At 36.8% G+C, this 18,857-nt stretch overlaps 1 protein-coding gene across 2 annotated transcripts in view; it reads left to right on the forward strand.

Moving 5' to 3' along the window:
- The window catches only part of LOC120537507 (plastin-3), a 77,063-nt gene that overhangs the window by 36,330 nt on the left and 21,876 nt on the right, over positions 1-18,857 (forward strand). For both annotated transcript variants that reach the window (XM_039766499.1, XM_039766500.1), the window contains exons 2-6: positions 3,462-3,561; positions 8,866-9,029; positions 12,345-12,474; positions 13,707-13,839; positions 15,220-15,301. In XM_039766499.1, the coding sequence (XP_039622433.1) occupies positions 3,501-3,561; positions 8,866-9,029; positions 12,345-12,474; positions 13,707-13,839; positions 15,220-15,301 (570 nt within the window). In that variant the 5' untranslated portion in view covers positions 3,462-3,500. The remainder of the gene's footprint in view (positions 1-3,461; positions 3,562-8,865; positions 9,030-12,344; positions 12,475-13,706; positions 13,840-15,219; positions 15,302-18,857) is intronic.

An 18,857-nucleotide genomic window follows, 5' to 3' on the forward strand; every position in this document is an offset into this window, starting at 1 on the left:
TAATTCACAAAATATATTTCATTACAGCTGTAATATTTTCAACAGTATGCCAATGGGTCTTCAAAACACAATGCTGCTAGTGTGGCCTTCATACAAGTGTGATTATCTTAAACAGATCAGTGAACTGTTTAGGAAAGCATGCTGTAGTAAAACTGCCTTAGATACATGTGCTATATTTAATAATTTATGAACTGGGATTAAACTTCTCTTGGCTTGATGAAACTGCTGTACCTCTTGTGATATTAGAGGGACCACAAACCCCAAAACCACCTTCCAAAATGCACCTGGTCCCTGAATTGGCATGGGGAGAGTACTCCTTGTCCTTGGCTTCAATTCAGGCTATTAAATTATACCAAATTTTGGGTCCGAGTACTCGTATTAAAAACAACTAAATGTTCAAATATATTTGAAGGTAAATTACAAATTCTAAGTGCTACTACATGTAAGTATGTATTTAACTTACATTTATATGCTTCATTATTTTACTTTCTTTGCTCGTGGTGCATTGCATGCAGCACTTCATGCACTTACATAGCCTTCAGAAAAATTTCTCTGTGCATGGAAAGTGACATTTTCAAAGAGAAAGATGGAAACAGAGACACCATAAATGCCTGTAATGCATATACAGTATGGAAACTATACCAAATCTCTCACAATTACTCTGCACCCTGCCTCCTCCTTCAGCTCTGTGCTCTGCTGTGTACTTTTCTGCTGGTTCTGAAGACACTGAAGTCACAGTCCATCTATTTTTTTTTTTTTTTAACAAGTCATGGTGTGGCGAGTCTATTTTCATTAAATTAAAGGAGGAATTGAAAGTACTGAATGTTGTATTGCAATGATTTTGAAGCTCATAACTTTTTTTTATTTTGCTTACAGTTGAATTACCACCAACTTAAAGAAAATCTGCTAGTAGGTTAAAAAAAATCCATTGTAAAACCAGCAACTTAAAACATCTGCTAGTAGGTTAAAAATATAGATTGCAAAATTTTAAAACAAAAGGTTAAAAATAAAACCTTTTGTGGGATAAGTCGAGTGTGCAGAACAGCCCAGTTCGATATATTTCTAGTCAAAGAAGGATTACAGGATTAAACTAAATGGGATTATTCTACCCATTTACAGATTCAGCAAAATATAACACTTGTATCCTTAATTTTTCATTTTCATTGCCTTTGTTTTAGGAATTGTATGTCAAGCTAGCAACCTCCAAAAGGCATGTGTTGATTGAGGTAGTTAAGTATGCTTTCCTTACACTAAAAATGCTGTCTAAAATGACAAGCCATTATAATAATAAAAGGAACATCAGAAATATTGAAGTTATTTCACTTTATGCATAATGAGAAAGGAACCCAGCTTTTGCTTGCTATGATGAATGCATAATGGTTTTACAACAGCAAATTAGAGATCGAAGGAGTGAAATGTACCAGGATTAGGAGCAAAATAATACTTTTAGGGTGATGGAGGCATGTTTAAAGTCTGTTGTTAGTATAACCATTAACAAAAAAAATGCAGAAGTGCAGTAGAAAAGTCTTTCTCAGCTAACAATTAAAAATTGTAAACTTGCTGATCCATGGAAGTAATGTGCAAAACACAAGCAAAATGAACAAGTATTGACTATGGAGTAACACACAGCCAAAATTAGCACAAGGTTTTTATACAGTCAAAAGCCAGTGTTTGTCCTTGAATAAGAATTGTATTTGTTTAGATTGGAATTTTATTCTACTAGTCGTGTTTGTTCTGACAGTCCAGGCCTGAATGCATTTAAAGCAGGCAAATCTGTCTTGTGTCTCACTGGATCAGGCACTGTAGCCTCTTTTAAATGCATGGATTAGTCCTAAGGAAGATGGTATTAATTGGGTGTTTTTGGTGTTTTCTCCTTAATTGTCAACTAGTCATATGTTTTGTTCACTTTGTGAACACAAACGAGTAATATTTCAAGGGAAGGTGCAGAAACTGATGGTTTGGTGTTTATTAATGTCATTAGTTGCAGTTTGCATGGGTGATAGCAGAGTAGGTCATAGCCAACAGAATATTTAAATTATGAAGTGAAACTAAGGAAAATTAATAACATTTCAAAGGTCTTCTGTGATTCTCTCAAATAAGCCTTATATTTTGCATAAATGATGATAATGATAATAAATGGCAACTTTGCATGAAAGATTTTAATGAAATAATGTGGTGATATAATTTTATTATCTAATGTGGTTTATGTCCCAAAAAGGTGCTTATATAATACATAAAGTGACAATTTCAAATTCTTTCTGCTATAGAAGTGTATGTCTAAATTTAAAATCAAGTTGCATGCTTCCAACCTCTTCTGTCTCTTACACATTTAAGCAATTTTTGAGACTTTTATTTCACATATTTGGCCATTGGGATGGCACATGGCTTTAACTGCCTTCAGCTCCACATGCTTGTACGGTTCTTGATGGAATTTGATGTCAATTTCTGCACCTGTCACAGAGAATAGAAATATTGAATTGGGTATATTTCTTACTTAGAGCAGACATTTATTTATTTATATACAGTAAGCATATTAGAATATGATCATTTTCTTTCATTTCTGTATTTATTTCTGTTTTCCTGTTAAATCTTTAAATGCAAAAACATGACATACTTTTAAGTAACTGTTCAAAGATCAGCAATTGAATCTTGAATCATCCCTTTTATACGATGCTAGTGATACAGACAGTCTCAAAAATTAAATAATCAAAGTTATTTACTGTGAAGAAATAAAAAGCTTGCTCTCAAAAACACAATTCCAAATAATATATCTATTATTAACATCACTTACTGGTGATGTAGCGTATAGTAACCAAAATAATCAAAATAAAATGGAAACTAAATCAAAATAAAACAGAAGTGCTGATAGCTGGTTCTGCAGCCAAAACTCAAATTGGTTTTGAACTTCTTGGCTCTTTCATGGATTTTTGCAAACTTCACGTTTGTAATCTTGGGGCTGTTTTTAATGGTAACCTCCCTTTTGAGAAACAGATTAATTGTTTGAGTTGTTTTTTTCCAGCTTTGTCTTTTAACCATGGTTAAACCATTTTTATCCAATTTTGAGAAAGTTGCTCATGCTTTCATCTTTTCTCAGCTTGATTACTGTAACTTGTATTATTATGCAGTTGGGCCAGAATGGTGCTGCCATTTTTTGGTTGGGGCAAGAAAGTTTGATTCTGTATCTCCAATTTTAGCCTCTTTACACTGGTTGCCTGTTAGTTTCAAAATTGATTTAAAAACTTTGCTGCTGGTTTTTAAATCAATACATGAGTATGTTCCTATTTATTTATCCAAATTGCGCATTTTACACCAGCCGTCCAGAGAACTTAGATCTCCTGGTCAGTTATCTCTTGTTGTCCCTCATACAAAGTGTAAAAGTAAGGGTGGCAGGGCTTTTGCATATGTTGTTTAATTTTACTTGAAACATTAATTTGTTGTAATGGTATGATTCTTCTTTACAGATCCAGTATTTGTAAGGTGTAGCCAGAAAGAACCTTGAGATGGCAAGCAAGATTTCCAAAGACGAGCTCCAAGAACTTAGAGAAGCTTTTGAGAAAGTTGGTATGTAAAAATAGTGTTCACAAATCTGGAAAACACATTTCTTTGTGTGTGCTTTATGTATATGCATGTACGTATACTATAAATGTGTGCATGTAACTATACTATATATGGTGACCTCAGTTATTGAGAGAGAGAGTGGGGGGTTAGGAGCATGCGTTGAATTAATGTTGCCTCACCCATCACACAATGAATCATCTGGATTGGTGGCCCAATTGCAGCAGGTTACACCTCAGCAACAGACTGGAACAGTGTGAGGTTTTTTTATTGTGGCTGGAGCGTCAATCCTGCCACCAACCCCCAAGTTTTCCCTGTAGGGTGGAGGACCTTGTGGCAGGGCTGGATGCAGATTAACATCATACCTAGGATGAAGCAAATGCAGGTTATAGTCTGTGCTCAAGGGCCCAATGGAGCAGAGTCACTTCTGATGTTTACAGGATTTGACCCAGCAACCTTTTGATTGCCAGTGCAGATTTATAGCCTTAGAGCTGAAATTAAGATATATGAACAAAATTACTGGTTTTCTATTAAAATAAAATAAACAGAAATAAACTGTGTCTCTTTTGCACATGCAGCAACAGTATGAGCCATACTATATAAATGTTTTGTGGTGTAAAAGTGTTTGCAAAAGGCACTTGGGTTATTTTTATATTGTTGGACAAGTTAATACTGAAAATAGCTAAACCCTTGATTTGCACATACGTCCTGCAAAATTTAACTACTCAACATTTGGACTCCGCACAGATAAGCTCAAGTACAAAACAAGAATAACTCAACTGTTTTTGAGACTAGCTATGCCAACTTCAATACCGTACCAGGGGCTAGAAGCAACTCCAGTGCTCATGAGGCATCCCTGCTGGGATTCATTGATGTGTAGTTCCTTCTTCAGACTGCTTCCCCAATTCAGAATATCCTAGAAAAAGCCAGAAATTGCTATCCTGTTGGGTTTTTCTATCCCAATAGCTACCTTTCAAAGTATTACATAATCTAATGGAAGCAAAGGTCTAATCGCTACCCCTGACAAACAGTTTGTAACTAAAATGGGCACAGTTCATTTCATTAACAAGAATCGGTCAGTGGTAAATATCATTAAACAACAGGACAACTTAAAAGCAATACTCAAACTCCTTCACTCATTACTTATGTTTATTTGAAGGGGAAACTAGGTGTAAATGTTAGGTTTGAAAACATTCAACCCAAATGATTTAATACAGCCACCTACGAAGCTTGTTGCATGACCCTGAAGCTTTAGTTGTTGCAGTCTTTGTTTTCTTAAACCAGGTGTGATGCTTGGATGCTGAAGGGTGGTCTGTTGGTGGCAGTTCTCTCTATCTCTCTCTAGCTTACTCTCACTCTCTCTGCTTCTTTTAAAATCTTTCTTATACATAGTGTCATGCTGGCTACCTTATGCAACATACTGTATCAGTCAAAAAACTGGGACAGCTGATGTGGTCCCATGGTCTGGCTGATTGTTAATAAAGCTGATTTTCAAACATGTTCATTTTAAAGTCCCAATCATCCATTTCACATAATGTTATAAGACAAACATTGGTCACTTTACCCAAGCGTAAAAATATACATTCTAACAAACAATGCCACTATTTTAATAACGCTATACTTATTTTCCCAGAACTCATGTCATTAATGGTTTGTATCCGTCATACAGTAAATGTTTAGATAAGAAACAAGTACTGTACTGCAAAATGAAAATATTTATAATCACACTTCAAAAATTAGAAATGCCTAGCTGGTACACTACACAAACAAAAATAACCCGTATAAGTAAATGTATAGTTTAACAGTAGAACAAGCTGTAGTGCAAATAGTGGTTAAGATTTATTAAAACCTATTAAGTGTTTTTTTACATTAAAGCAGTATTTAACTGCCAATAGCAATTCATCAAATCAATGTGCGAGAATATGTGTATTTGTTTTGTTAGACAAATGATGAGAGCTGCTTTTTTTTAATTAGGCTTTGTTTCAAGTTAAGTACATTACAGAAGAAATTAAGCAGTATGACAGGTTGCAACTAGGAGAAGCATTTTATTTTCTTTAATGAAATATGTACTATGGACACATTTTCTTTACATATGTTATTAGTTAAAGTATGTATTTTAAGACATTTTTTTATTTAAGCGCTTTTATGGTCCCTGAACAATAAACCTACAAAATTTGTAACACAAGTCTATAGTTCAAAAAAATTCCAAAGCTAGCACTTCAATGTACAAAGTAGAACATAAGGCTTCTCTGCATCTGCTTCTGAAGTGTAGTAAAAGTGTTTTTTTTTTTTTAAAGAAAAATTTAATTGATTCTGTAACATGATATTGGTGGTCAGTATTAGTCCTAAAAAATCTTATAAGAGCTTTCCTATGCAAAATTTAAAGCATAAAAAAAGTTGACTTTATCCAATGCATTATTGTGGGATGGGTGTAACTCACCAGGTTCATACTAGATTGGTCTACTCTGCCACTCTAAACTTCATACATACAGAAAGACACACACACACCTTATCCACACACTCACTTATTATAAATGATGCCTGCACAACCTACCACTTCTCTGTTCTCCACCCTAGCTTTGGCATGAACAACACACAGGTACCTCTAGATATAACTTAGACTTAAAGCCTGGTGTCAAGAATAACCTAGACACATAATGGCTGATGCTCCTTCACAGTGTACATGGACATAACCTACACTTTAAAGAGAAGACTTTAATTTAAAGCAACTGTATGGATCCACTCTACTAATTCCCTTCATAATTTTAAACATTTAAGTTTTGTCACTTCTTAATTTCCATTTATTTAAACTGAAAAGGTTCAACTCCTTCAACCTTTTATGACAGCTCATTCCTATCAGTCCCAGAATAAAACCTAGTTGCTCTTTTCTGAACTTTTTCTAGTGCTGCTATATCTTTTTTTGTAATATGGAGACTAAAGCTAAAGACAGTGATCCAGATGAGGTTGCACTGTTGCATTAAGTATAACTTCACATGATCTGTATGCTACACAACCATTCTATATAACCTAACCTCTTATGAGCATTCTCGATTACTTTTTTACACTGTACCTGTAGATTCCAGTAAGATGGCAGTGCATGAAGATGTAGCAGCTGCTCTGGAACTGAAGAATTCGGTGCAAAATGTGCTAAATGTTTGTTTCTTGTGTGGATTGTACTGTGTAAACTGTGGAAAACCTACTGTCGCTATACGCTGCTTAACATCAACGATCACTGCTAAGCATACATCATTAGGGGAGCAGTTGATCAGCCCGCAAGACCACAGATTGCCTATCAAAAGCAAGGACTGTTTCAGCTGCAGACAATGTGAATGAAAACAGAAGCAAGGTAAACAAACTCCACATTAGGATGTCCACATTAGGATCTAAAAAATAGTCCAGTCAGGCCAGTGCTGCTTTCTATCCTGCTTTCAAGTGTTTGCTCACTGAACAACAAACTGGGTGACCTATGACTTCAACAGATAACCCAGCGAGAGAAGAGGGACTGTGGCGTTATGTAGCCACACTTCAGTAAAAATGAAAACATCCCTGATGTGGCCATTCACCTGGATGGACTGAATGCTTTCTGAGTGGACAGAGCTGCTATAGCAACCAGTAAGGTGTTTGGAGACAGTCTGTGTGGTTATGTGAACAGTGAATGGTGCAGAAACACTGCAGAAGAGTTAAGCCACTGCTGTCTAGTGCTGGAATGCCTAACGGTAAAGTGCAATCCTTTTTACCTACCACCGGAGTTTACTGTTATGTTTATTCTGGCCGTTTACATCCATCCAAGAGTCAATTCTAAAAATGAGCATAGTGTATTTTACAGAACTGTTACAGAGCTGCAAGTCATGTGTCCTGATGCTTTTATTATTGTGGCTGGAGGTTTTAATCACATACACTTGAAAATAGTTCTCCACAGCTTTCATCAACACGTGAACTTTCCACCCAGGGTAAAGAACAAACTGTACCTTGTTTTTACAAACTCTTGGAACGCCTAGAAAGCCAAACTAGTACCACATCTCAGTTTTTCTGATCATAGTTCAGTAATGCTACTGCCTGTATATAGAACACTGCTTAAATTGTCCACACCAACACTCAAACAGATCAGGCAAGAGTGAGCTGTTTTAGCCTTGAAGGACTATTTTGATAACACGGGCTGTGCCACATTTAAAGCATCTGCCACTTACAGCCAACAGATCAACTTAGAGGATCATCATCAGCCACTGGCTGTATTAATAAGTGCATACCTGTAGATAATGCGACTGTCTCAGAGACCATCAGAACTCAAGCAAATCTGAAACCTTGGGTGACATTAGAGGTATGCTCACTGCTAATAGACCGTAATGCTGCCTTTAAATCGGGTGATGAGGTAGCCGTGAGACCTGCCTATCTCTGGGCATCAAATCAGCTAAGTGAGAGTATGGCAAGAAAATCCACATCCACTTTGGGAACACAAGAGACACATGGAAAATGTAGCAGGGAATTAAAGACATCACAGATTACAAGACCACACCACTTGTCTGCACTGGTGATGCCTACCTTCCAGATGTCCTACACAATTTATATGCATGGTTTGATGCCCTAAATGACATACCTACTAGGAAGTACACCCCCTTAAACTTGAAGAGTAGGTACAGTGTTTGTCCAGTGCGGATGTGAGAAGAGCTTTGTTGAATGTAAACCCACGCGAAGCTGCAGAACACAACAACATACCTGGCTGCGTGCTCGGGGAATGTGCAAATGAGCTGACACAGACACTTTCAATATTTCCCTGAGGCAGACAGTTGTCCCCAAGTTCTTTAAAACCACCACCATCATACCGATCATGTTTTCAGACATACCAAGTACACCTCGCTACAGCCTGCAGAACGGGACAGAGTGGGGTAGTGTATTTGAATCTGGTCCCCATTTGCCTTGCAAAGAATGTTTCAGAAATAGATTAGCTTTGTAAAGCAGAAGGATATATATAATAATCCTGTGGCAATTTTACGCATAAATAAGTTATTTGGAAGCAGGCACAATTCTGTGGTTATAATGTATACAGAGTAGAATCCTAATACTTATGGGCTCTGTCTGAATGCAACATGTAACAGATTGTGAAAGGGGTGTAATCTGCAATTGGAAATTGGATTTTTACCATCTAATTTCCCATTAAAAATACTGAATAGGGTTGACCTCAACATACCAATAAGTGAATCTATAACACTGCAGGTCTTGTTCAGATAATAGTATCTGAACTAATAGTTACTTGTTAGGAATACTAAAATTGATTAAATGTTTTCTTTTTTGTTTTTTTTTTTCTTTTCATAGATCTCAATGGTAATGGCTTCGTTTCTGATTATGAACTCCATGAACTATTCAGAGAAGCAAATCTTCCACTTCCTGGTTATAAAGTGAGAGAAATAATTCAAAGACTGATGACGGAGGGAGACAAAGACAAGGATGGCAAAATTAGCTTTGATGAGTTTGTTTCTGTAAGCACTTGTGAGATCAATGTTAAATTTTATTAGTCATTTAAAGTTACTGAAAATTCTTCAGGGTGAGGATTTAAGCTTCATCAACCCATGTAAAACATATAGAAATGTACCTTTGGTGGGCTTTGAATAGTTACCTGTAGAGTGAAATTAACATTTTTCTTTTCCACTGTACATCAGAGCAATTTGGATTTGAGATGGAAAGATACTGAAACCTGTTCATCTTTGTGTACAGTATTTTTGTGTGCATGCACTTCAAAATCCTTAGAGTAAGACATTATCATCTGTCAATATTTTCAATTGACAATAGTTACTGTTGTATAATACCTGAAGTTTTTAATTTAGTCCATTCACATTATCAAACATTTCATTTATTGTTTTGTTTTTCTTTACCATTGTGGTTGCTATGTCCAATTTATTTAACATCTTTCTTTTAGAGAGTAGGATGCATGACTCCTTGAAGTCAAGTCAAGGAAATAACATAGCCAGTTTCCTTCTTCCTATAATGAACTTCCTTTTTTTAAAGGAATGGTTATCACTACTTCAATAATAGTTCATGCATAATTGTGTGTGTGTGTGTGTGTGCTTTAGTAATTCACAGATCTAAATTGACATGCTGTATGTAGTGCGTATGAGGAGTGATTTTCCAACGGGGAAATCTAATTTCACAAAGGCTCCAAATAAATAAATAAATATGATAAACTACAACCCAACACACATCTGTCTTCTGTCAATTCAGGCTTGTAGGTGGCAGTAGGATGAAGTCAGACCTGCTCAGATTGTGCCACAGGCTTGTTTTTAAAAATGTTAATATTTGAATAGTGCCCGTGAAAGGAACAGGCCTAGTAGACCTTGATTCCTTGTTTGAAGTCACCAACAGTAAGAATGATTCATCAAAAAGACGCTTGTACAGAGTGAATCATTTCGGTTGCTAAGTCAGCCAGGATGATGCAACTTGCTTTCCCTGTTGAAATTCAAGCACTTTATTGTCATTCTGTAACACAACAAAATTACTTTTGTAACAACCCTAAAAGCCAAATAGTTCTAATAGATAACAACACACAGTTAGTTTTAATTATACTGTGCTCAATTTTTAATCATTACACATTTATAAAAAATCTCCAGTCCTCCTCCTGCTTTTTCTACTCAGTGTGATCAAACCAGTCCAGCATTAAATTAACTTCTGAAATAAGAGGTGTAAGCCAGTACTTCACAGAACTCAAATATCACAGTACCCGAGCTAGCCATAACTAGTTTAGTCCTCTCTCTGGACATTTGGCTATTCCGTCTCCAGATGAGCTTGCAATTTCTGTCCTTTCTCTGGACATTTGCCCTTTGGCCCAATTTCATTTACAGACAAGCAGCTCTTCTGACAGGGTGCAACAGGGATGCTAAGGCGGCAGTGATCGCAGTACTACCAAGCAAATACAGGAATATTTAATACATCCAACATTTTTTTTAAAGTCTTTTATATTCTGTGTTATAAATATAGGCAGCCATCGGATCTTTTACTCTCACCATGTTGCATTTCTCAAGTTTATAGCTGTCTGAGAGGCAGTTGAGGCAGGCTGGTGAATGGGTCTGGGTCTGAATTGACAGCAGCATGCATCTCTTCAGTTTAGTTTAAAAATTCATTCAAAAACATTTGATAGAAAGCCAGAGGCCAAATCCTAACTTTACTGATTAATAACATTATTAATGGTTTAATGTAATTAATTCTAAATGAATTTTGAAAAGATTAAAAAAAGAGAAAGTAAGCCACTGTAACAAGACCTTAAATAAAGATTAGTGCTTGCCTTATGTTGGATAGTGCTGGAATAAACTCTGTTTCCCTGTGACTGTAAATTTGAATTAACAAATTATTGCTTCTGTAATCATTAGGTAAAGAAAAAATTCAAACAACCCATTAAAATGCCCTTACAAAGCTCTTAATTGTACATGGATTTGCTGGCACCTTGTGGTTGGCCAAAGTACTACAGCTACATATTTTAAGTTGATGTTGCTAGTTTAACTACATATTCTTGCCTCCATTTGTGTATCAAATGTCACTCTTTTTTTGGTAGAGTTTACATAAAATGGGAAAAACACCTGCCTTCATTGTCCTGTCTGGCCAAATAAAACAGCTTTTCACCAGGTGGAGCAATTTTATTAAAATATCTGGTACGCTCATTCTTAATGGAAATATGTTGGGAAAGTCAATTTTATTTGAGGTATATTTAATACAGCACACTGTAGAAACCTTTCACATTTGAAAAAAAATATATCCTATTTAAAACACCAGTGAATGTTTGGAAACAGTCTTAAAGGGAAGCATTCTGTGCTACCTCCATTACTGGTTATCTTTCCATTTCAAATTTACCTTAAGAGAGGTTGTATTTGGCTGTTTTTTTAAAATCATTTAATAGCTTTTTCTGATGGCAAAATAAGTCTTAAATACAAGTTATTGAAGATCCACCAAAGTCGCAGAGAACACTCTGTTACATTAGTGGCCTTAGTGAACCTCAGCCCCAACAACTCACTTCTCTTACTAGTTCAAGGCATTCCAGTAAGTAAAAGATTGTCATAACTGTAAAGTAAAAGTAGTAAAATGCAGAAAGTACTGAAAGTAAAATGTCACCTAACTTTTAAAGAAGAGTAAAGGAGTAAGCCAATACAGTATGTATACAGTGAGAAAATTTATTTACATGCATCAAAAAACAATATTGTGCCTGCATTATCTACAAGTTATTGGCAAGGCATCTGTCTATCAGATCTTATTGTAACTAAACCATTCTTACTCAAGACATCAACATACTATAGATTTTAACTTTTCATTGAGTATTTTTTTAATCTAACTGACATAACTTCCAACAGTCTGCCTGTATTTTCGATTGTAAAGTATTGACATTTCACACTATTTTAAAGTTTTGTATGTCCTTTAATTGAGTGTAAATTCTGATTTTCATGTGTATCCCTTATGAATGACACTTGATAATATAAAATTGTGAAAACTCGGCAAACGGACAAACAATTTAAAATGTAAATCAATTGTATACGGTTTCCATTGTAAAAACAATGAACACAAAATAAAGGAAACTGAATGAGACTCAACATTTTTTGAAATTGTAGGCTACTCTAAACTTCTAATGTCTTCTTTGCAAATGTATGCTAAATTCTTGAGGCAGCCCTCAGAGTGTTGGTACAGCTCTATAATATTAAAAGTTTGGTCAAGAGATTAGTGGCAAAATTGGCTATTTTCTTTTTTACTCAGTTTTCAATCTGTAGAACCTTAAATATCTAATAAGGAGTTAATTTTAAGTCTTTCTCTTCTTTTAGATTTTCCATGAGCTTAAGAGCAGTGATATTGCTAAAACATTCCGTAAAGCCATCAACCGAAAAGAAGGGATTTTAGCCATTGGGGGAACTTCAGAGTTATCCAGCGAGGGAACCCAGCATTCATTCTCAGGTGCTGTCGAGTGTTTTTGCAAAATCTTTACCTTTTGCTGTTTAGCAACATTTATGTGTGTGTATAGATATGTATGTATTACAATCAGTAGTTGGCACAACTGAGCCCCAGACACACTATCACCCAACACGACTCAAGTCTTAAAATTTTTTATCTTCTCCAATACCTTTCAATAATGAATGCAGTCAAAATAACAGCTATACATAAATTACATGATCTTTCTATTCTACCTCCTGAATCTGACTTCCCAAGGTGAGGCAGCAGGGCTTCTTTTAAATCTGGTCTGGGAATACTTCTGGTGTCACATCAGTGGTTGTTGGGATTACTTCCGGGTCCACCCTGGCAGCACCTTCTGGTGGCCCCCCAAGGACCCCGTCAGGTAACCACTTCCGTATTCAAATTCTAATGCATTCTGGGGTTGTGCTGACTGGGATTAGCCTAGAAGGGACACTGTCACATGTTGTGCAGTAAAATGAACTGCTCCCAGAATCACTCTTGCTTAGGCCATCCATTTTTCTTCACTCCAAGATGAAGATCGCAAGGCATTCTGAATGGGATATCTCCACTCCCGCTGTCTATCCTGGCCGGGCAAGGAATCCTCATCCATCCTGGCCAGGATGCTTGTCCTCGTTCCTTGACACTTACAGTATGTAGGAGTTTTTGTGTACATATTGGGTTCTAGGTAACATACATAACACTCAGAAAAGTTATTTTAAACATAGTTTATTCTTGAACTTACAGGAACAATTTAGGAGTCATTTAAAGACACACAGCAAATGTAAGAAACGTTTTCACTCATTTGAATTTAGTTGCGAGTTCCTGGGGGGAATCAAAGGTGTCTTATTCAGCAGTGTTGAGCTGCAGAGTGGGGCCATAGACCATCTGTAAGAGAGAAAAACCACACATGGAGTGAACTGTTTGTATTGGCAATTAACCAGCTCTAAAGGTTTCATTACCATGAGATATGAAACTTGTTCAAAGCTGTATGTGCAGCTGCATCTAATCCTGCATCTTTTAAAGTATCTTTCAGTATCTGTTTGAAAGTGTGTTTTCTCTGTAATTGAATTAGCTCAAGAAAGCAAAAATGCAGCCTGATTGCTCACAAGCAATTTATATTAAGAAGGTATACAGTACCACTTTAATATAAGATGCAGCATTCTATTTTTTGATCTTTAAAAATCTGTGCAAAAAGTAAATGTATTAACTTGTCCTTTTTATACTTTCATACACAGAGGAAGAGAGATATGCATTTGTCAACTGGGTAAATAAAGCCTTGGAAAATGACCCAGACTGTAAACACGTCATTCCAATGAATCCAAATACAGATTCATTGTTTAAGGCTGTTGGTGATGGCATTGTACTATGGTAAGAAAGAAAAATAGAATAATTTAAAGCTGTCAATAAAATTTAAAGTACATTTTTAAAATATATATCATAATGTGACATGTAGACTGGACATTTTAAAGATTTCAAAATCGCTTTAAAAAAAGTGCAAAAGTTAATCCAAAGAACACATTTGCAAAAAGGTTGCCCTTTAGCTGCTTAACACTGTTTACCTGATTAAACCTGCTTTTGCAGAAAAAAGTTTAAGCCTGTCCATATCATCATTGTACACAATTATACGAAAAGAGATGTGATTCAGGTGTTTTTACATATGTGATTATTGTTCTCTGCTCATGTTTGTGATCTGGTAATTTTAGTTTTGTACCTATTTATTCACAAATTAGAATATGCTTTCTTATCAGCAGAATGAAAGAGTAATTTTATCATGGGGTGAGTAAGGTAAACTAGATTCATTGTTGGTTGGCCTACTCTCATGCACCTTAAGCTTAAAAGACACACACACTCGCATAGAAAGACCCATGCATACTTCACTTACGCACTAATTCAAAGTGATGGATGCATCCCACCTTCCATAACTCTGTGAATAAGAGACATTTTGTATTACCTCAAATTTGAAAAAAACAAATTCTCTTTTAGATAATAGGTCTAAAACCTTTTTAAAACATTGCAATAATTTATTGATATTAGTTTAGAATAAGCAAGTTGGGCCTGTGATTGACTCGTCTATGTTAATAATTGTTTTATTATTAAAATAAAAGGCAGGTTTTAGAAATGTAAAGCAAAGCAGTATTTGTTGGTAGAAATGAATACCTGCATAGTCTCAGTATAAAACATTAATACATCCTTGTTTCAGAGCTTATAGTGCTTTCTGTAAAAATTTTAAACTTAAAGAATGGCACTGATGCATTTTGTTTCTTCAGGACAATGATGTTTTCTTACAATGAGAATTTTATTTTTATGACAAAAGCCTGAAGCCTTTTAAATTAAAAACCAGTGAACCCAGATTAGCAGGTTGTAGACAGCACTATGTTTAAAGGCAATTTATTAGATGACTTCTGAATAACAAAAAATAACCCACAGTTTGTGCAATGTACCACTTGCAAAGCTGTTGTGGACTGGATACGATAGGCAAGTTAACCAGTAACTGCATTGCTTCCTCTAAATTTCATATCCTGAATGAAGGACAGTCTTCCTCTTGATTGCAAGCAAATATGGGCTCAAGTTTACTATAGTGGCTCAGGGAAACTTTGACAAACCTGAGTCACAAGCAGTTTTAAAGTACAGTTGTATTTTTAAATTTAAATACAATTATTAAACCAGCTGAAATTATTTTTAAAGCCTGTTTTATAGCAGATCTTTCTGATTTATTTGAAATTTTGCTTAAATCTCTGTCTTTTATAGTAAAATGATTAATCTTTCTGTACCTGATACCATTGATGAGAGAGCAATAAACAAGAAGAAACTGACACCATTTACCGTACAGGTAATAACATTTCATTACATTTACTATCTACATGTCTGGTCTGGTCTGGTTCTAGAGAGGTATATTTAAGGGGGCAGACAGAAATGTGAAGGGGGCACATGGTGGCGACGGAGGCGGGAAAAGGGTGGTGGTGCTCTGGATAACTGTTTTTGTCATGTAATTGGATTGCACTTTGTCAGGCCTCTACCCTAAGACCTGTCCAACTTGGGTGTCCCAACTGAAGGCTAAGCTTCTGCTGGTGTAGCTCTTAGGGTCACTGAGGCACGCAAACCCCCTGACCACGATAAGGTGGCAATCCTGCAGGAGGAAAACTGAAAAATAAAACAACAAAAAATAAAATAAAATATTCCTCATCAGATTATAACAACTAAAAACATGACATTTACCTTAATTGAATGGCCTATATCAAATATATTCAAACCTAACAAAAATAATGTCTCACTATTTCCAATATTAACAAAACTAAAAAGGGTAGACCAAGTTATAAAAAAAAATCAACTCGCCAAGTCTTGAAAAATAAAACTGAAAAACAGAATAAAAAAAATCTAATAAAATCAAGAATAAAATAAAATATCCATCCAGATCTTTACAACCACCAACATAAAATTTATCTTAATTGGATGGCCTAATTCTCAAATAAATTTGTAAAATAAAGTAAAATAAAATAAGACCACTCAATATAGCCAATATTTACAAAACTAAAAAGAGTTGGCATAGTAATTTAAAAAAAAAAAAAAAACAATTCACCATGTCTTTTCCTACAATTCTCAAACTAATTTGTAGAACAAAACAGATTTAGAGCAGAACATTTGAACTTTATTTGTCTTGTTTTACGCTTGTTTGTTTTGCAAGCAACTGAACTCTCCATTTGCAACTAAACAGCTCCACTCTCCTTTCTCCTCAATCCACTCTACAACAACAGTCTCCTGCTTCCCTTTGTAAAAACTCTTACAAATTCATCCATATCTAAGTTATTTGTTATGGACTTCTCATGGGCCAAGATCACCAAATTCCTCTTTATTTTATGTAACAAGGTGCGACGATAGGGGGTTAGGACCCGTGACAAAGTGGAGAAGGAACTCTCACACGATGCTAAAGACACACCAATTACCAGGGCTGTTACACACAATTTATGCAAAACAGGAAAGGCTTCCTTGTACTCCTGCAGGAGTGTACACACAGTGGACAGGTCTGTTTCCTTTGAACATTTATGAGTAGAATCTGTTTTGCCACAAGAACTTCATTTTTCAGACTTACAACATCTGCTACAGTGCCAGCCATCACAGCCAGAGGGCAACAGGGTGGGATCTAGAAATGCTAGATTTGGGTGCAAGACTAGATATGGCTCTCATCAGGTCAATATTCTTGTGTGAAAATCTAGTTTCCATTTCTGAAATGGCCCTGTCAAGGATGTTGAGCAGGGATCTGAGGGGAAATGGTAGGGTCACCAGAGTCTGTATGGCCCAAAGTTGAGAGCACAACACTTTGACCCAGGTGTTTGCTCATTGTTCTCCTTCTCTTTGTTGGATGTGACTCATCCTCAGCAGGAGATGACACTCCCCAACAGTCATCCTCACAGATGTTTTTTTAAAGAGTCCAGTGCTGCACTAACAGCCTCAGAAGCAGTGCAAAGATCAACTGACTGAGACTGTAGAATAGCATTTCGTGGTTTCAAGACACCAAGCACCGCACTGGGAACTTTCCAATCTCAAAGAAGTGATGCCTCTTAATTTGGCATAGCAAGCCTGATGCCTCGTGCACAGGTCAACTGCAGCATCATCATCCTCTGTCATCTCAGATAGGATACTAAGGATTTGTTCTTGATTGTCCACAGTGCACCTTGTCACCTCACCTCATAGTGACTTGTCCATCTGATCTCAAGCAGCCTTTTTAGACAAGGTGCATCATGTTTATTGAGCACATAGTGGTGGTGAAAAAAGTTGTAGAGTGAACTAGATAGGCTAAAAATCTTTTGCACACGGCTCACTCTGCATGGCATGCACAACCACTAAGTGCAGTTGGTGGTTGTAGCAGTGGATGTATGGGACATATCTGTCAAGCTCTTTTGGAACAGAGCTTGTATCCCACCTCTAACCCCACTCATCACAGAAGCCCTATCATAACACTGGCTAAGTATACTGTCAGCACTGTAGCCAGCATCAGAAAGGTGTAATAGCATCTCAGAGGTGATGTACTCTGCATCAAGTTGTTGCAAGTCAAGCAACCCAATAAGATGCTCCTCTGGCATGGAATTTCAGACACATTTTCCACATTGCACCTATCCCTGGTCCCATCACTTTTGAGGCAAAACCCTACAGAATCAGCACTTTCATGTTTTTTTCCTGACCTCTCCAAGCACCATGTCAGCCAGTGTTTGGATAATTTCATTTTGGATATCCTTAGATGTGTATTTTGCATTTTTTGGGACAGCCTTAGCAATGCTTGCTAGCTTCTCATCCTTCTCTAAGGTATATTTCCATCAGTTTTAGAAAAATACCTGAAGCAATGTCATCATCATCATCATTACCCGCTGCATCATGTCTCAAGGTTTCTGCAGTCCCACGGAGCCCCAACTCATTTACACAGAGAAACCTTAGAGCACTACCAGTACTCTTGACATAGTAATGGTTTTTTCAAGTTGTGTTTTACCAACCAACATTGAATCCACAGCCCCCCCTGTGGCCTCTCTGCTTTTGTGCTCAGTCCAGATTGTTGAAGCATGCACATGTTTGTGGCTGGACACATGCCTCTGTAGCCCCTTGTCTCGATCAAGTGCTGCTTTCCAGTTGTTTAAACCAGTTAAGGTAAAACTACATCCCTCTCATTAACAGTGCTGCCATATTTCCGACAGGGGAAACAGAAGCATGCGTCCCACACAACAGAGTACTCCAGCCATGGTTGTGTGCGGTACCAGGCAGGATTGAATGATCTTAATGTTGTACCACCAAATACACGTTTGAGGTAACTACCCAGTATTAGCTGGGATGGTGCATTGCCATTTAAGTCACTGGGTAGCTGAGCGGGTTGCTTTGGGGCAGCAACTGATGGCATAGGTACAGGAGAAGCAGTGCCTGTTGATGCCACAGGAGCGGACATGCCAGCTGCTGTCTCTGATGTACCTGCAGCAGCATCATTGCTACTGCTATTGGTACAGGCAGGAGCAGCGCCACACTTTTTAAATGCTTGGAAAAAAGGATGCATCTCACAGCATTAACTTTCCCTTTGTGAGCTGCTGGAAGCTGGGGTGGAAAGTGAATAAGCTTTACTGAAAATCGCTGTGATTACATCAGTATATGAAACGAGAAAACTGTTGAGTGCAGAGTTGAAAGCTGGGGCGGGGCTTTGTGTCGGGGTCTGACAGACAGATACAGGTCCTCCAGTCGGCTCTGTGCATCAGATAGGCTCACAATGGTGCTTGTGGGATCGAGAAAGAAACACTTCTCTACCAGACTGAAACTGTGAGAAGAACAATGGACTAGTCCCCCATTGACTGTACAAATATAGATGTATTTTTAGTTGTTGTTAATTATCTCACGAGTCGCTATGATTTTGACGA

The sequence above is a fragment of the Polypterus senegalus genome, chromosome 10 (assembly GCF_016835505.1).
Source record: "Polypterus senegalus isolate Bchr_013 chromosome 10, ASM1683550v1, whole genome shotgun sequence".
Classification (NCBI taxonomy): Eukaryota; Metazoa; Chordata; class Cladistia; order Polypteriformes; family Polypteridae; genus Polypterus; species Polypterus senegalus.